General features: G+C 35.0%; 1 protein-coding gene across 1 annotated transcript in view; it reads left to right on the top strand.

Annotated features, from left to right (window-relative positions):
* The first annotated feature begins 1,183 nt into the window (after positions 1–1,183).
* The window catches only part of LOC107673819 (actin filament-associated protein 1-like 1), a 24,891-nt gene continuing 6,768 nt past the window's right edge, over positions 1,184–19,306 (top strand). Inside the window, exons 1-8 of the mRNA XM_016467617.1 lie at positions 1,184–1,342; positions 16,643–16,768; positions 17,082–17,165; positions 17,442–17,530; positions 18,147–18,258; positions 18,339–18,437; positions 18,518–18,729; positions 18,820–18,999. Coding sequence (XP_016323103.1) covers positions 1,321–1,342; positions 16,643–16,768; positions 17,082–17,165; positions 17,442–17,530; positions 18,147–18,258; positions 18,339–18,437; positions 18,518–18,729; positions 18,820–18,999 — 924 coding nt within the window. The 5' untranslated portion in view covers positions 1,184–1,320. The remainder of the gene's footprint in view (positions 1,343–16,642; positions 16,769–17,081; positions 17,166–17,441; positions 17,531–18,146; positions 18,259–18,338; positions 18,438–18,517; positions 18,730–18,819; positions 19,000–19,306) is intronic.

Below are 19,306 nucleotides of genomic sequence, written 5' to 3'. Positions count from 1 at the left end.
TTAGTAATTATATGACTATTAAACCAATAATTAGATTAAACGACCTGCTTTAAAACATGCAAACGTACCAAAATAATGCATAGAAGAACATAAACCAGTGTTATTTTATAGCTTACTATCCCTTGTATTAGCCTACTCTTTTGAATTAAGTTTTATTTTTAAGTCTGTTTTATTATAATTTTAGTCATTTTGTTGTATGTTTTGACATTTGAATAGCTCATTTATTTTTATTACTTTTATTTATTTTTATTAGTTGTATTTTTTTATGTCTAGTATTAGTATATAGTTTTCATTTTAGTTTTAGCTTTAGTTATAGTACAACAAATTGTTTAAAATAAAATAAGTTTAAGGTTTGGTTTATTTTATTTAATGTAAGTAACAAACATGTTTTGTGGTTGTAGTTTTAGTTTTAATTGACTATTAAAACCGTGCCATAAACTTGTATTCAGAAACTTTAATTTTAATGAAATATAAATTATTCCCCATTATTTTGCTATGTGGCACATTTTGGGTTATGATCAATCACAAAAAAAAAAAAAAGAATTAAAGCCAAAAAGCATTATTTTATTTTATTTTTTGCAAAACTTTCTACTATTGTAAATTAGAAAGGCCTAATATTAGGTAGGCTAGATATCACTATCTGTGCTGCATTTTCCTTTTTATGAAAATATTCGTTTTTCTCGTGTATATTTAGTGCCAATTACATGATTTGATATTTCATAACTGTATAAAGACCTTGTAATTCCTCTACCTCTGGAGGGTGCCAAACTTTAACATCAAAAATCATGTTGATGTTTAATCATAAACTGTTAAATCAAACCATCTTGAATGATTACCTTTGACCTCGACCCATAAGTGTGATTCGACTGCCTCTCTGATGTGTGGACTATATCTTCTTTATATACATATATACTGTGTATATATATATATATATATATATATATATATTTATTTATTTTTTTAATGACAGGATAAATTCAAATGCAAATGCTGATACGCCATGTAGGCATATTTACTGCGGCCTTACAGTGAACCGATGAGTAACTCTAACCAAATACACTGTTTTGGTATAAATGATAATTCACGCATCAGAAGGTTAAACAGACCAGCAGGATGACGTTGTTTTACGCTAGGAACTTATACTACCTGACGAGCACTAGGACCCGGATGAGCAGAGATGTGGAGTGGTCTGCACGCGCCCCTGTCAAAAGTGTAGTGTTGGCCACACGCGCGGTGCACAAGATGCTAGTGTACATTACAGTGAGGGGCTGCTGAAGTCTGTTACGGAGTAGGCTACTCAAGAAAACTATTCTTTTCGACATGGAGATCACCGATTCCACTTGTAAGTAAGATTTGTTTTTCATACGAAACTAGCCTTACAGTTATCGTCTTCGAAATAAGTAATAATGGATTATTTTAGCTTTTTATCATTAGACTGCTAAAGAAAGGCAATCACACCTTTCCTGTGTACCTGTGCAGGTGAATCTGATGTTATTACACAATCAGGAGCGTCATGCACTCATGATTTTTGAGGGGGCACTATACAGTCTATGGGGGGCACGTGGGGGCGGGGGGTCATGCCACATGACAATGTGACACACAGCAGCCACAATAGCACTGTATAACTGATATAGGCTTATGTTTTATTTATTTATTTTGTCTTTTTGTTCGAAATATTTCCAAACGTGTTAACTAGCCTATATCTGGAAATCTCTCGATTCTCAAATATGTGTAAGTAAATGCGTTTTGCACCTTTATAGATTATGTTATTTGATCAATAAATGGTGATGGGCAAACTAGACTAATAGTGTAATCTATTAACTACACATAGCCTAAAAACCCGACTTTTTACTTAAGCAGCAGATATGGCTGTCATGCCATAAAATATGTTTAATACGACTGACTTTGTATTTAATGTGAATTTATTTAATAACAATATTATAAGTTACTAATTATAACACTTTCATTTAACAGAGAGCAAAGAACATACATTATCAAAGAACATTTTCATTCAGTCTAGCTAGAGTTCAGGCACTCTCAAAAACTCCCATTAAAATCACTGAAGCTGTTTACATTGTGAAACGAATATCTTACTTACATTCGTACGCACATCTGCACTTTGTTGTTTCTGATGAGATAATTCGCCGGATAATTCAGTCAGCGAGCAAGTGAACAAAACACCTCGTTTCAGCGATGACTCATCTGAACGTCTCTGATTGGTCATTGCATTCATAAGCTCAACAGAATCGTGTGTGATTGGTTATAATGCAGCACTGTACAAACGCGTCTGTCTGGGTCAGCGCCAGCCAGCGAACGCAGATTTGAATTTAGCAGCTGATGATATGACGCTATGACGCACTGAACGATCTAATCACGCTGGTGGGATTATATCAAATAAAAAAAAATAAAAAAATAATTCAGCTATTTTTTTGTCTTTTGGATGCTGCATTCAAAATCCACTTGGCTCAGAAATCTGAGGGGGCACGTGCCCCCCTCACTTTGAATGCGCACGACGCCTCTGTACACAATCATATTTTTTTGGATAAAAAGTAAACCTTATCAATACACAGTTGCACAGTTCTGTTAGTGATGCAATAGATGCTTAATATCTTAATGGATGAATGAAAACATGTCATCTGTGTCAGACTAGGGTAATTTCACGAAAAGGATGGCTTTTTGTTTCCCTTATGAACATAAGTGTAAATAATTATTTCATTAATTACTATGCCTTATTAGCATTTACAATTATAACCATTTTTATATAGTTTAGTATATATATATATATATATATATATTAGTGCTGTCAAACGATTAATCACATCCAAAATAAAAGTTTTTGTTTGCATAATATATGTGTTCTGAGTATATTTATTATGTATATATAAATACACACACATACCGTAGGCCTATATATTTTGAAAATATTTACATGTATTTACATGTCAATATTTATATTAATTTAACGATTAATCGCGATTAATCGTTTGACAGCACTAATATATATATGTCTGTGCCAAATAATATGTGCCAATTTTGTTAGCATCATAACTCCTCTTTATGGAAAAGATGTACAATTCCTTAAAAAAACATACTGACATCATAATTACATCATCACCATTTCAGCATGTGAACCCTTCAAGTAGGGGACAATCTTGAATAGTCAACCCTGTTGTTACGATTTTCTACAGTAAATAAAATCTAAAATATATGAATTCTAAAATTTATTTGATCTTAAATGCATACTTTAAATCTATCATGTATATATTACGCAGCGCCTGAAAATAGTCCCCAGCACGCACCCTGTGCAAGCAGGTGGTCACGTTGGTTATGTTGGCGGAAGTTAGCCTATTTTCAGGCTCTGCGTAATATCATGTATATTTACTAGCCATATCGTATAGTTCCTAGCCATATCGGCCTAGAAAATCGCAACTTTTAATTTTCCGTCGGTCTTAGTACACGATGTAACTACAGAAGAGTCAAGTTTTAAATATGAAAAATATCAAAACTCTTTGGTAATTTTTGAGCGAGATGCTAACGGTCTAATCAGATTCAATGATCTATGCTAAGTTACAGCTAAAAGTGCTACCGCCAGACCCGGAGATCGGCTGAATGGATTCGAAAACGGTAAAACTCAACTGTTTAACTCCAGGGCAGTTGGAAAATGAGCCTTGTGTTCCTTTAATAAATAGACTTAAAATTCACCTTTTTAAAATCAAAAGGCTGCTTATATTGACTACAAATTGTTCTTCTCATTTCTTTCTGTTATATTAATACACCTCCTCATTATATTGAAAAAACAAGACCTTTCTCAACCATGCTGACAAATTGTGCATTACTGCTATAAAATATACAAAAAAAATCTCATCCTCTCATCCTGTATTCTCCATGTCCCTCACTTTCCACTGAGCCAGCTATCAGCTCCTTCATCCTGCTGTTCTGAGCTGGTTGAAGGCCAGTTCAGCATGATATGGCTATGATCTGAAAGAAGACTTCCTTGCCCCTCATGCAGGAAATCCGCTTGAGAATGTGTTCAACTCTGAGTTTGTTTGCATGGATGCCAGGAAAAAACAGCCCATCAGCTACTTGTTGCTGTTTTTAGTTATGGGGGGGATTTTGGAAATGCCCATTTAAGTGTTTGCTTGCTTCTTGTTACGAGCATTAGTGGTGAACCTTACACCTTTAAACTTTGTGAAAACTGTAGGGTCTGTGTGCTCTAACCCTATGAATTATTGGTGATTTGTTATATGCTACTGCAAAAGTTTGGGGTCAGTAATTTTTACATTTTAAATACATTTTTTGAAACATTTTTTATATTTTATTATTATTTATTTTTAAATGTTTTTATTGAAGTCTCTTGTACTACAAGGCTGCATTTAACTGATCAGAAATACGGTAAAAAAAGTATAGTATTGTGAATTATTATTATTACAATTTACAAAAGCTTTTGTGTTTTAATACAATTTAATGTGTAATTTATTCCTGTGATGCAAAGCTGAAATTTCAGCATCATTACTCATTACACAGGGGCCGGATAGGTCCTTGTGTGCGACCCTGTAGGCCCTTCCACACTCGTGTCCTCAAAGAGTGGAAATCAAAGGCAGTCATCACAGGGGCTTGCTGTGGATGACCAATGTATTAACCCCTTAATGAAAGAAGGTCAGATGCTGAGGCCTGGGATAAAGCTGGAAGAGCTTTTCCTAATCAACCTTCCTCAATCCCATTAGTCATGCAAAGTAGCAGCCAAGATATGGGAAGGAGCAGTAATTATAACTGAATGATAAGAATTTCAAGAAAGATTTGCATTTATGTTTTAGCTTTCTGGGTCTTTCTAAACATGTCTCAACTGTTTTTGTCTATACATCGAAAGTCCAAAACAACATCAGACTCCATTGAATTTGATTGTGTGGACATAAAAACACTTTTTCAGAATGACTTCTTGTGTGTTCCACAGTATAAAGAAAGTCATACATATTTGGAGCAAAATAATGGACAGAAATGATGACAGTATATACATTTTTGGGTGAACTGTCCCTTTAAGAAAAAAGTCATCATCAGTGATTGAAGGATACTTTCAAACAGTCCAATCTTCCACCTGCTAGATCAGTGCTGTTATTAACTAAAATTAAAACTAAAACTATTTAAAACATTGTAAATTGAAATAAAGATGAAAAAAATTAAAATTAGATGGAAAAGCCTTTTGATTTTTGATGGAAATTTTGCATGGGCAACATTTAAATAAGTAAGTATAAGCTGATGTACTTATTTTAATAGACCTAAAACTGATTAAAAAATAACTTAACACTAAATAGAAAAATGCCAAAAGCACATTACAAAATTGCTAACACTGAAATTAAAATAAAAGATTTTACAGCCAGGGTTGTTATTGTGTATAATGTACAAATTCAACTCTCATGACTGCGTGCCTGAAGTCTTATGATTGCAGTGCAGAAACAGAGAAGATTGGAAAAGATATAGCAACAGGCTACTCTGCTCCTTCACTTTAAATCCCACCTGATAATGAGCTGACACTTCTCTTGATTTGGCATTGTCGTATTCATTTTGATGTTTTGATGTACTTTGTGCTGATGAGCAGGTTAGTGTTAGTGTCTCTTGACTGCTGTTCATTTTCTGATTAGTTGCAGAGTATCATAATGCAACTGCATAATACTTGGTTGCAAATCTCGAAGAGACATTCAATCCTCCAATTTTTTATGTAAGAGAAAGTGTGAGTTTGAATGCCAATGAATAAAACTGTCATCTCTGTGGTTTACAGAATCTGAAATGTTAGCATTATCCTCCAACCAGAAAACATCTCTTGGGGTGGAAAGACATTTAGGACTTTAAATGAAACATCAAATTTCAGTGGTTGCACAGTGCATGAACTTGTATATAAACTATCTATCTATCTATCTGTCTGTCTGTCTGTCTGTCTGTCTGTCTATCTATCTATCTATCTATCTATCTATCTATCTATCTATCTATCTATCTATCTATCTATCTATCTATCTATCTATCTATCTATCTATCTATCTATCTATCTATCTATCTATCTATCTATCTATCTATCTATCTATCTATCTATCTATCTATCTATCTATCTATCTATCTATCTATCTATCTATCTATCTATCTATCTATCTATCTATCTATCTATCTATCTATCTATCTATCTATCTATCTATCTATCTATCTATCTATCTATCTATCTATCTATCTATCTATCTATCTATCTATCTATCTATCTATCTATCTATCTATCTATCTATCTATCTATCTATCTATCTATCTATCTATCTATCTATCTATCTATCTATCTATCTATCTATCTATCTATCTATCTATCTATCTATCTATCTATCTATCTATCTATCTATCTATCTATCTATCTATCTATCTATCTATCTATCTATCTATCTATCTATCTATCTATCTATCTATCTATCTATCTATCTATCTATCTATCTATCTATCTATCTATCTATCTATCTATCTATCTATCTATCTATCTATCTATCTATCTATCTATCTATCTGTCTGTCTGTCTGTCTGTCTGTCTGTCTGCCTGCCTGTCTGCCTGCCTGCCCTATCTGTCTCTGTCTGTCTGTCTGTCTATCTATCTATTGTCTGTCTGTCTGTCTGTCTGTCTGTCTGTCTGTCTGTCTGTCTGTCTGTCTGTCTGTCTGTCTGTCTGTCTGTCTGTCTGTCTGTCTGTCTGTCTGTCTGTCTGTCTGTCTGTCTGTCTGTCTGCCTGCCTGTCTGCCTGCCTGCCCTATCTGTTTCTGTCTGTCTGTCTGTCTATCTATCTATCTATCTATCTATCTGTCTGTCTGTCTGTCTGTCTGTCTGTAACTGTATGTCTCTCAACATTCTGTGATTCTCTCTCTTCATAACATAAAAACACTTCTCAACAAACATTGTTTTCTGGTTAAAAACTGCATTTCTTTGAATTGGAATTTAATTCTAAATGGCACACAACCTCATTCAGCATGTGTTCAGACAACCACAATGTACAGCAACTTGTTGCAGGAGGATTTTTTCCCAAGCTCATTAAGCCATCAATAACCATGTTGTCATCCTCAAAGCCTTCATCCCTTCCCTTTCAATTATGTGGCCTGTTGTTCCTCTGTAATTGACCCCACCCAGCGAGCTGTCATCCACTAAAATACTGAGCATTAAATTATAGCCATCTCGCACTTATTTCCATGTGGCCTCCATGTGACCTTGACTGGTGTTCATCAAAGCTGCCTTTATGTATCAGCCCTGCTTGTGCGTCCTGTATAGCTATGGCATGTGACGTCCACCCACCCTGAATCAGACAGCTGATAAGCTTTTTTAAGGATCGTGTGGTCGAGGTATTCTGCATATGAAGCTTGTAGGATCTGAACCCTCATTCCTCACTGATACAAGAGAAACCCAGCATGGTCTGTGGATATGACCACTAAACAGGCACCAGTGGTGTGTGTTGTAGATATGATGTTCTATGGTTTTTGTAGTGTTTTGTTGTAAGCGCTCCAGATGGGAGGGTCTGGAGCTGAGAGAGAGCGTGCTAGTTAACGGAGGACTGATGGTATGTCATTTTTGGGGGTGTGTGGAAGAGAGGAATAGGAAGCAGAAGGTTAGGGATGATAGAAACTGCTGTCGTCAGCCTAGACAGGAAGCTACAGCTGCAGGACATATCCCCTTACCCACAATGCCCTTGCCTCAAGACCGCACAGCTGCTTTCCCTAGAATTTGTTTTGTAAGTGTTAGTGTATTTGTGATTGTGTTCAGTGTTGTATTTGAGGGAATGAATGTTTGCACTGCATTTTTGAATGCTATGTGCTGCATTGTCCTCTTTTCCTCAAAGGTGATGTCATCGTGTAATTTTGGAACTCACAATGCCACATTGTCTAGCTACTTTGCCGAGCCACTCAATGAAAGTTCATTTGGAATGTGCCCAGTCTATACAAAGCAAGTTTTTTTTTTTTTCAATTTTTTTGTTTGAATGTAAATTGCTGTATTGTGGATTCCCAAGATAAAAAAGCAACTTGGTTGTTTGATCTGTAGGTTGACAGATACTGTTTTTTTATACTTATTTACTAACTGAATTGAAACAATAAAACAAATTATTAAAATATTAAAATTTACTACTATAAATGAAATAAGAGTATATCTAAATAATCGTGTGTATGCATGTGTTTTATCTATTGTTACACCAAATAATGATCTTTAAAAAAGCATCATATGACCCCTTTAAAATTCTTCTATTTAATTTCACATTTTAATTTCAAGTTTTCATATTAATAGTAATTATATAATATGAATTACAAAAGATAATATATAAAAATGTAATAATAGTTAATTATTATTACTATTAATCTAATCAGTATATATATATATATATATATATATATATACATACATACACACTCACACGTTTTATATATAACTATTTATTATATATAGTTCATTCTAAATAATCTAATAATTAATAATAGTAGATAAATAATTTGCATTTTTTATTTTAATACTTTTTTTATATTTGTAATAATTTATCATTTAAAAAAATAATTGAAAATCATTAAAAAATGTACATTTAAAAAAAATATATATAATTAATTAAATAATAACATGAATAGTTATTAATTATCTTTAAGATGTTTTGTGAACTATAGTCCCATTCGTTTACTTGGTATTTAATAGGTATTTTTGTCGAACTGTTAAGCTTAAAATGCTGTGTGTTTCTCACCTGACAAAGTAAAAAGTTATTTATATACATAATTATAATGCATTTATGTGAATGACATTTGAATATGAATTGTTTCTATCTGAAAAGTTGTGTAATGGCAGTGTTGGATTTTATAACAAATTACTGATTAGAAAAGTGTTCAAGCTAAAAAACTGGCTAGAAACTGGTCTGCTCTAGTTGGATCACTTAATCTTCTTCATTACATGCGTATATGACTTATAAAAGTGCTGATGAGAGAAGTCTTTATTTTCAGCTGGTCACTTTTAACTTAAATACAGTGTGTCTTTGGTTTGTGAGAGCCAGCAGACAGCACAGACACATTAAAAGAGCCACTGAAGCAGTTAGACGGGGTTCAAAAGCCTCACATTCCCACACATTACACACGAGATGCACGGCAGCAAAAACAGGCGAGCCTTCAGAATAGCTGTAACTGAGCTGACTGTGCTTAGTTCCACAAACTTGACCCAGTTTCCAGAGAGAAACATGGCCAGCAGAAGACACAGAGGCACAGAGGGTGTTGTGTGGGAACTTGAGTTGCTCGGAAAAGTAACGGGTCACTCCCTCGCCCGTGTCAGCGAGTGCACACCCAGACAATGGCCCTCTGGAGAGCTGCGGCCCTGGAGTTGTGATTGCGCCGCTCTCAGTACAATAACAGAGTCATCCTACTCTCTGCTCTCTGAGTTTCCGCCTCCTACTCTTCTTCCGCCCCTCTCTTTTTCTTGTTTCCCCTAACGGACACATAGACATTCACGTTTCCTGCTCTCTGAGAGAGAGGAAAACTCTTAGGAGGAGTTTACTGGCCATTAAGCAAACTCAGTGAAAGACAACTGAAAGATAGCTTATCATTGGCTGTGTGATTTAGAGTGATGCCTTTTGGAGATCTTGCACTCTTTAAGATTTGAAAGTGAAATTTAGTTTGTTTTGGATTTGAGGAAGAAGGATCACAAATTTACAACTGTTTAATAGGGGTGGGCGATATAACTAAAATCTTAAATCACAGTATGTGTAATTTTATTTCACAGTAACAATATATTTCACAATACACTTATTTTTGCTTTAAATAAAACATACACTAGTACATATACAATTTAGTAAAAATAAAGCGTACAATACACTTTATTTTTACTAAATAAAACAGACAAAAATAATAGAAATAGAAATAAAAATTCTACATTTTATAAAGTAATCAAATGTATAAAACACTGCCTATTCTTCACTGTGTAAATTAAATATATATTTCTTCGTATTAAAGTTACAAAAGTGATTTAGTCAAGAGCAGTGAGAGATTTTTTCTCACTGTTGTTTGATTAACATGAATGACAGACAGCAGGAATATTAGACTCTGTCACTTTAAGAGCTGCCCGGATCCAGTATACTGTTACGTTTTCTTTCTCAGCTGTTTGCTTTCACTTAAAGGGTTAGTTCACCCAAAAATGAAATTCGGAACACAATTTAAGATATTTTTGATGAAATCTGAGAGCTCTCTGACCCTCACATAGACAGCAAGGTAACTACCACGTTCAAGGTCCAGAAAAGTACCAAGATGATCGACAAAGTAGTCTGTGTGACATCAGCGGTTCAACTGTAAAGTTACGAAGCTACGAGAATACTTTTTTGCGCAAAGAAAACAAAAATAACGACTTTATTCCACATTTTCATCTCTACTGCGTCACGTGTGGAATGCGTCACTTAAATTGTGTTCCGAAGATGAACGAAGGTCTTATGGGTTTGGAACAACAGGAGGGTGAGTAATTAATGACAGAATTTTAATTTGTGGGTGAACTAACCCTTTAAGACCTAAATTACTGTTTACAAGGATACTTGCTAAGACAGGCATTTTGACACATACAAGTGTGTGTATTTAACCGTTTAAGGCCTGATGAGCTGCAAATATAACTTGCTCTATGAGCATTGTCTTCACATGCGTGCGCCTCTTTGACAACACTCAGAAACAGTCTCTCAAACGGCGCGTGCATATAGTGAAATACATTTTTTTTTGCTGCTGATTGCATTTCAACAGCTTAAAATCACTTGTTTTTAAAGCACAAAACGTGTGCAAACAATACGTTTTCGTGACCACGTAGCACAGCAACATCATGTGAGCATGTAACTGCGATAGAGACGATAGTCCAAAATCTCTACCGGTTGACAAATTTCTACCGGTTAATCATGTCTACCGGTATATCGCCCACCCCTACGTTTAATATGGAAGTTAATTACTCAGAAAAAGTTCCCATTGTAGCTTCAACTGTAAAAAAACAAAAAGTATTTAAAATGTATTTCTATTTTTAAAATGTACATTTTTAATACATTTTACAGTTTATATTTTTTTTAGCTATAGACTGTAGAGAGTAATGTGGTGGACGGAGAAGAGAGAAAATGAGAGTGAGTGAGAGAGGGTTGATCCAGTGCAGACATCCCCACAGGAATCACACCAATGAGGATGAACTGAGAGAGTAAAGAGCTCACAAAAATCCTCCTCAGCACATCACAGCTCAGTTTTGGTTTTGTCTGAAAATGGTGGGTTTCTCATCTCGTTCAGCCGTTGAGACCGGTGAGCAAATAATTGGTTTGCTTTCTTTATCTCTGTCAGCTCTGTGTTTGTGCTCTGCTGACAGAACTGCAAAGGCGTTTGGAAATCTGCATTGTGAATTATATGGGTTCTCCTTTGTTGTCAAACAGCCAGGAAGGTTCCAGTCCTATAGAGTAATATTATATTTCATTGATTGAACCACTTAATCTTTTGAAATGCATGTTTTAAATAATATGCACTTAGATGTTTATTCGGGAATATATGTTTTAATTTATCTAGAATTATCAGATTTGTGGACTTTCGTTGTTGTTGTTGTTTTAAAACTGATTAGACTTACTATGATTGGAATTTTTGTACATAGATGATGTAGATGAGTTCAGTTGTGTCCCAAATGAAGCACTATACACTATGCACTTATTCTATGTACTTATTATTAGTGCTGTCAAACGATTAATCGCGATTAATCGCATCCAAAATAAAAGTTTTTGTTTACATAATATATGTGTACTGTGTATATTAATTATGTATATGTAAATACACACACATGCATGTATATATTTAAGAAAAATATGTTACGTTTATATATTAAATATATTTATATATGATATAATTTATATGAATATCAATATATACATGTAAACACATGTAAATATTTTCAAAATATATGCTGTATGTGTGTGTCTTTATATATGCATAATAAATATACACAGTACACAAACATATATTATGTAAACAAAAACGTTTATTTTGGATGCGATTAATCGCGATTAATCGTTTGACAGCACAACCTATTATATAAGGTTATTTTATCATCCAACATCAGAGTCTTCCACACTTTTTTTCAGGAACTTAATTGCATCATCTGGACATTTGAAATGCACTTTTTCTTGCTGCAGTGCGAACACACTAATCACACTAAAAACGGCATAGAATTGTGCATAAGTATGCAAATTGGGATGCAACTTTTGTTTCTTCATCAGAACAGATTTGGATACATTTAGCATTACATCACTTGCTCACCAAAGGATCCTCTGCAGTGAATGGGTGCCGTCAGAATGAGAGTCCAAACAGCTGATAAAAATATCATTATAATCCACAATCAATGAAAGTCTTGTGAAGTGAAAAGCAGCGTGTTTGTTAGAAATAAATCCATCATTTAATTCAGAGGATCCATTGGTGTTCTCCAGATGAAGAAACAAACTCATCTACATCTTGGATGTCCTGAGTGTGAGTCAATTGTCAGCAAATTTTCATTTTTGGGTGAAATATAGTATTCCTTAAAAATGGCACAACACAAAGTCACCTAGTAATAGAAATCAGTGGTGTTATTTTCAGTTTTATTTCAGCCACTGAAGTACATTTGTGGCCTCATACCACTGTTTATCTTGCATCATCTTACACAGGATAGTTTTTTTTGTTAAAGAGCACATTTTTACAGCCCTCTAAGTAAATATGCTGACACAAGTTCTCTTACATTCTTCATTGTTTCATTGACCCTCACTCTACAATTTATAAGTAACGAGTAATGCTAAAATGTAATATTTAATGTAGACTATATTGTTTAATATTTAGCCTAATTATTACTAAGCAGCTTTTAACTGCACTATTTTCAGGTACTATTTATATTATCATTAATATGTTTAACATGGACTCTGTTACATGTACTGTAGATCGCACATTTGCATACCAAGAAATATTAAATGAACAGGATGATCCTCAAAATAGAAGTGCAAGCTCAGAAAATATCCTTTATTTTGAATTCCCCGTTTGCTTAGCGGTTTGCGAGCTCTGCTTCAAAGCAGTGTTTGTTTTCAGAGCGGTGAGGGTCTAGAAAAGAAAGATCATGAGCTATGCAACAGGTTTTTTGATCTCGTCCAGACAGATAGAAAAAAAACTCTGTCAGGGCAAATGCGTAAGGAAGGTCACATATTGCAGTAATTACTTGTGGCCAAGAATAATAATTCCTAGATCAGCAAAGCTAAATGTGTGGCAGGTAGCCTTGAAAAGAGGCTTTTCTTTTCCCATCCCTCTCTTTTGAACAGAGTCCGGGTGTGGTGTGAAGTGCTTACATGTGTTTCTGTATGAAAGAAACGAGTTGTCAGGTACTTACCACTGCTTTCTATTCCCTAGCATGAAAGATGCTCTGATCTCTTTAATCTGTTTCCCAGCTAACAGGGAACGTTCTTAGAACTTTGGCTAATGTTCTGGCAAAGTTTTCTTAAAGTTATTAAACTTCTTCCAGTTATGTTAATAGAACCTTTGTTCAAAGTTATCTGGTCTTTAATAACGTTCTCAGAACGTTAACTCAAAAACATTTATTTTTAGATTGTTAACTTTTTTTGAACATTTTAGTTGGATGATCATCTAATGTTTTTTTTTTATGTTACTACTTATTAGTTTAAGAAGGTTCAGTGAACATTCAAAAAGTAACATTAGGGCGATTAGAAAGATACATTCATCATTCTCAAAGTGCAATCAAATGGAATCAGTGTCATATGATTATATCAGAGAGTGAGCCTCGTGTATGTCACTGTTTACTGAAACTGCTTCAGGTGACTTTGGATTGAACTAGGTTTCCCAGAATGCAACTGGCAAGAGAAGACTGAGAGTAAGCAGATGTATCATGAGCAGTGGTGTAGTCTAGTTTTTTGTAGTGTCATACTCACCGTCCCACAGCGACACCCCATAAGCACCACCACACTCACTAATTCATACAATATGCATCTATGTAACTGAGAGCATTCTGAAAGACTGCTTATGTGATATCAACATGTCAATTTATTATAAGCAACAGAAGACTTTAACAGCCAATGACATTTACAGCTGGGGAGACTGGACTGATTTCTTACTGTTTAGTGTTAATCATTTAACTCAGCCAGTTACAGTTATCTTAAGAATATGGTCTCTGGAGAATAGGTTTTATCAGTTGGCAATTTTCAATGCACATTTAAGAGTGCCTGTTTTTAAATTCCCTAGCCTGACTTTCAGTCCACAAGGTTGGTCAGGAGTTCTCATCTCTCTCATCATCTGAAACAAGGAGATATAAACATTGTATTGGGTTTAACTGCTGTAGACACATACACAGTATGTGTGTTATCTCTCCCCTTCTCTCGCATTCACTGATCCACCAGACTAACATTACTTAAGTTATTAGCTATGTTGCCTTGAGAAAGCCAACATACTGTTATACTATTTAAACTTATTATTCTTCTTCTGAGACCAATAATTTTCAACTGTACTGTATATCCTTCTAGGGCTTTAATGCTACAGGCACCAAACTCGTCAGAGACATTGGACCTGATCTGTAGTTTGTTATTATCTATGTTGGCTTGAGAAAGCCAACATACTGTTATACTATTTAAACTTATTATTATTCTCCTGAGACCAATAATTTTCAACTGTACTGTATATCCTTCTAGGGCTTTAATGCTACAGGCACCAAACTCGTCAGAGACATTGGACCTGATCTGTAGTTTGTTTCTATATCTTTTCTAGCTGATAAGACTTCAAGTTTTCTATAAATAATTATCAAAAATCAAAGATTTCCCATAGACTTGCATTGGCTGAGCAAAAATGCCCTCTCTAGAGGACAACTGCAGTCCACTAGAGGGTGCCACAGGATAAGAAATCTTTCAACTCCCTTCATTTACTTTCGTTTTCAGACAGTTAAATTTACAAATAATTGCATACTTTTCCTTTATGCCGCCAAGCAAAGCTAACATATTTGCTCATGACCATGTCAGGTAGTGACTCTCTGATGTCCAGAGGCCAGTGTGAAAGACGCTCGGGACAGTTGACTGATCTGTCACTGCTCCGATGGGGCCACTGGTGCGTCCTCACGAAACCTAATTATTTGCACATTTTTTAAGCACATTCAAGCGATCCGTGTCATCTGCTGCAGCTAACGCAGCAGCAGCTTCAGGGGCAGGCTTACGAAAACACCGAAACCAATTAAAACATTCAAGCGATTTGTGTCATTGCTGCAGCTTCAGGGGCAGGCTTATGAAAACACTGAGTGTAGGTTGAGTTTGCCTTCGTTTCATATCTCCTTTAGTGATTCACATTCAATGCTGCGCAAGAATTGCGCAATAGCACTGGTCATCAACAGAAACACGGCGTGATTTTAAAGAAGTAGGTGCTTCGCAACATGGACGGGGTGAATTTATGAATGAACGTGTGAAAGTTCTGTTACAAAACGATGTTGTTACGTATCGTCGTGCTTTTTTTAAGTGGGCATACGGAAATCCTTCACCTTTCCTAGTGGGTATACGCCGTATATCTGCGTATCACGTAGACTACACCACTGATCATGAGGATAAAAAACTGAAATTGACTGCCAACAAGCAGTGAACAATTATTTACTAACTTTGAACATAAAAATGTATTGAAAATAACAAGAAGTCGTTTTAAAATGAGCACAGAAATAGCAAATTTTAGAAAAATAGAGGTTATATCTGGCTATGATAACTGACAGGAGTGAACTTATATACTCTTTTTACAAATAAAATATTGAAATAATTAAATTATTTTAAATAATTACATTATTTTTAAACTTACATTATAAATAAATATTTTTAAATGATCAATATTATTTTCCTTTTTCAACCCTCCGTTTTGGAATTGTTATTGCATATTATCAAGATGACATTTTATTTATAATCAGTTCTCATAACATAAAAATTACGTTTTTCAGAGTCTCTTAGACCCCAAAGAGAACAAGTATTAAATCACCAGTAAATGTCAATCAGCATTTTAAAACCAGCATCTAACTATATTTTTCAGGGCCAGAAATTCAAGCTACTTTTCCTCGGGTTTCCTTCCAAATATGAATGAGATATGTCCACACCTACAGACAACCATTATAAATGCTGGTGCATTGTTGACTAGCTCTATATACGTGAATGCTTATTCCAGGACATTCTAAAAATGTTGTTTCTCTTTAGGGGGTTTCTTGTTTCCTGTGTTTGTTAGGCCATTCATAACAGTGCAGCTATTGTTCACCATGCACAGATTTGGAAGAGCACTACCATAAGAAATCAATTCAGGTCATACCCCTGTCTTTGCTTGTTTGTTGCATTAAACCTTCAGGATATCATGTTTGGCATTTTGGCAAGGTTTCCTCAACAAACAGCCAAAGAAATCAGATGTCCAACAGCTGAGACTTGCCTCATGACAGATTTTAAAAAGGTCAAATGAGCTGAATGGAAATGCCGTTACACAATTAGAAAATAAATAAAAGTTAATATAAAAGTTGCTTAAGTATTTAGATCATCTGATGTATATAAATGCAACAGGGCCCAAAAGTCTAGTGATTTTCCCATGCGATCTTCTGCAAACATGTTTCTGATCCCTGATCCTGTCCTTGTCTTGAATCTCTGCAGGTATGGAGCACCTGGTGAAGGAGCTGAGTTTGCTTCTCAAGCTGCTGGAGAACGAGAGCGTGAGTTCAGCCACGGCAGAGAAGATGAGTGTGGTCAGAAACTTGGTCAAACAGCTGCAGCCATCCGGTGAGATTGAGCAGCAAATACATAACAGCTGAGCAGAAACGCTTGGCCAAGGCCCCGCTGAAGAGATCCACACATTCATAATTATAGCAACATCAAAATATTTCAGACAGCACAATTACTCTGAGCCTAAAAATGTTACTCCAAAAAATTATAGGAATAAAGTGTATGTTATGATTGACATTCTGTTTTGTATTTCATATAAGAATTTATGTGTGAAGGGTAAATCACATTTGTAATATTGCAAATTAATTCAATTATGTTTGTTTATTTCATAGTGAATGGATCTGACTTTGTTTATTTGTTTATTTCATAGTGAATGGATCTGACTTAATATACATAAACACGTCTCTCTATGGAAATGGTACCAGCTTTGTTGAATCATTGTTTGAAGAATTTGGTGAGTTTATAGTTGTGTTTACTCAAAGTTCATTTGTGCAAATCATTCCCATTTTTTCTGAATTTAGTTTTGCGAAACAGTGCCTAAAACGTTATTATACATAAATACTAAAATAAATGAACTTTTCCACAACATTCTAATTTATTGAGATGCACCTGTAGGTGCTGCTAAAAATAGCAGAAAGAATGGCAGCTTTGTTTGCGTTATAATCATATTTCCAGGATGTCATATGAATTGCATGTGTCGTAATTGTTCAGTTTTGATGTTTGTTCTCAGACTGTGACCTGCAGGATCTCAGGGACTCGCCCGAAGAGATGAAAGATGTGGAGCAAGACGAGGCATCCAAGCACCCGCCCACAAAATCGGTACAAGAATATATATGAAATACAAAAACATAAAAAAGAGTAATTTTATTCAGCGAGGATGCATTCAATTGATCAAAAGGGACAGTAAAGACATTTGCAATGTTACAAACTATTTCTATTTCAAATAAATGCTGTTCTTTTAATTGTTCTGTTCATCAAAGAATCCTGAATCCTGAAATGTATCACAGTTTCCACAAAGATATTAAGCAGCATAACTGGTTTCAACATTGATAATAATAAGAAATGTTTCTTGAGCATCGAATGATGATTTCTGAAGGCTCATGTGATGCTGAAGACTATAGTCATGGCTTGCTGAAATAAATGACATTTTAAAATATATTCAAATAATAATAATAATATTTCACAACTCTTGTTACTGTATTTTTGATCAAACAAATGCAATCTTTAAAATGCAAGTGTTAAAAAATCGTACTGACCAAAACGTTTGAGCACTAGTCTACGGCAGCTAAAATAAATATGAAAATAAATTCACTTTTTACAGTCAATGTATGCAAATGAGAGTAATTAAAATGATAATAGTCTTTTAGACAGAAAAATCTTTTTATTTTATTTTAAAGCATGCAACTTTGAATTTGTTAATAATTGTTTTTTCCAGAGTCCCACAGACACACCTCCTCCCCTTCCTACCACACCTCCTCCTGATGATTACTATGAAGAAGCCGTCCCGCTCGGAACGGGCACAACGCCCCAGTATATAACTACTCGCAGTAAGTGCAAACATATTCAAGCCTAAGAAGGCACAATAACAGCCATTTATGAAACCTAACACAGTGTGCTTATTTATCAGGTAACTCCAGCCCTCCAAACTCAATAGAGGATGCTTATTATGAAGATGCTGACAACAATTACCCAACAACTCGACTGAACGGGGCCAGCAAAAACTCCTGTAAGGAACCTGTGCTGTTTGTTATGCTTGTGCCTATCAAAATGTGCTAGATTAGTTATAATATCTGTTGATGTCAACAGACAATGATTCAGATGCACTCAGCAGTTCTTATGAGTCCTACGATGAAGAGGATGAGGAAGCTAAAGGCAGAGAGAGGACACACCAGTGGCCTACAGAGGAGAGTCCAGATGGTCAAATGAAAGACTGCCGCAAATGTGCATTCCTGCTTCGCAAGAAACGCTTCGGTCAATGGGCTAAGCAGCTAACAATAATTCACGAGAACAGACTTCAGGTGAATCGCACTGGAACTGTTAAAAAAAGGGAGACAATCTAACATCTGGTCAATTCGGCAAGCTCTAAACATAGAATTTGTTCTCCACAGTGCTTCAAGAATCCCAAAGATCGTTCTCCACACGTTGACCTCCCCCTGAATCTCTGCAATGTCATCTACGTGCCTAAAGATGGACGCCGCAAGAAGCACGAGCTTCGTTTCTCCATGCCGGGGGGAGAGGCGCTAGTGCTGGCTGTACAGAGCAAAGAACAGGCCGAGAGCTGGCTCAAGGTGCTTCATCACAATATATGACATAATATAACGGCTATTTGCAAACTAAAACAAGTTGAAATTATTTTATGTGAGAAGAAAGAGATGAAAGTCATGCACAATTATGAACTTGGAAATATCAGAAATGTAAAAATAGTGATTTCCAGGCCTGACATTTTTTTTATAGTGAATGTAATGCTCAACAGTGTTATTTTAGTATTGTTTATATACTATTATAGCATTTATTAATATTTTATTTAGCTTTTATTTATATATTTTCAGCTTTCATTTTAATTTTAGTTGCTTTTGTCCTTTATTTATATATATA

Source organism: Sinocyclocheilus anshuiensis, unplaced genomic scaffold (assembly GCF_001515605.1).
Source record: "Sinocyclocheilus anshuiensis isolate Anshui unplaced genomic scaffold, SAMN03320099.WGS_v1.1 scaffold700, whole genome shotgun sequence".
Classification (NCBI taxonomy): Eukaryota; Metazoa; Chordata; class Actinopteri; order Cypriniformes; family Cyprinidae; genus Sinocyclocheilus; species Sinocyclocheilus anshuiensis.
This window is presented reverse-complemented; position numbering and strand designations above follow the sequence as displayed.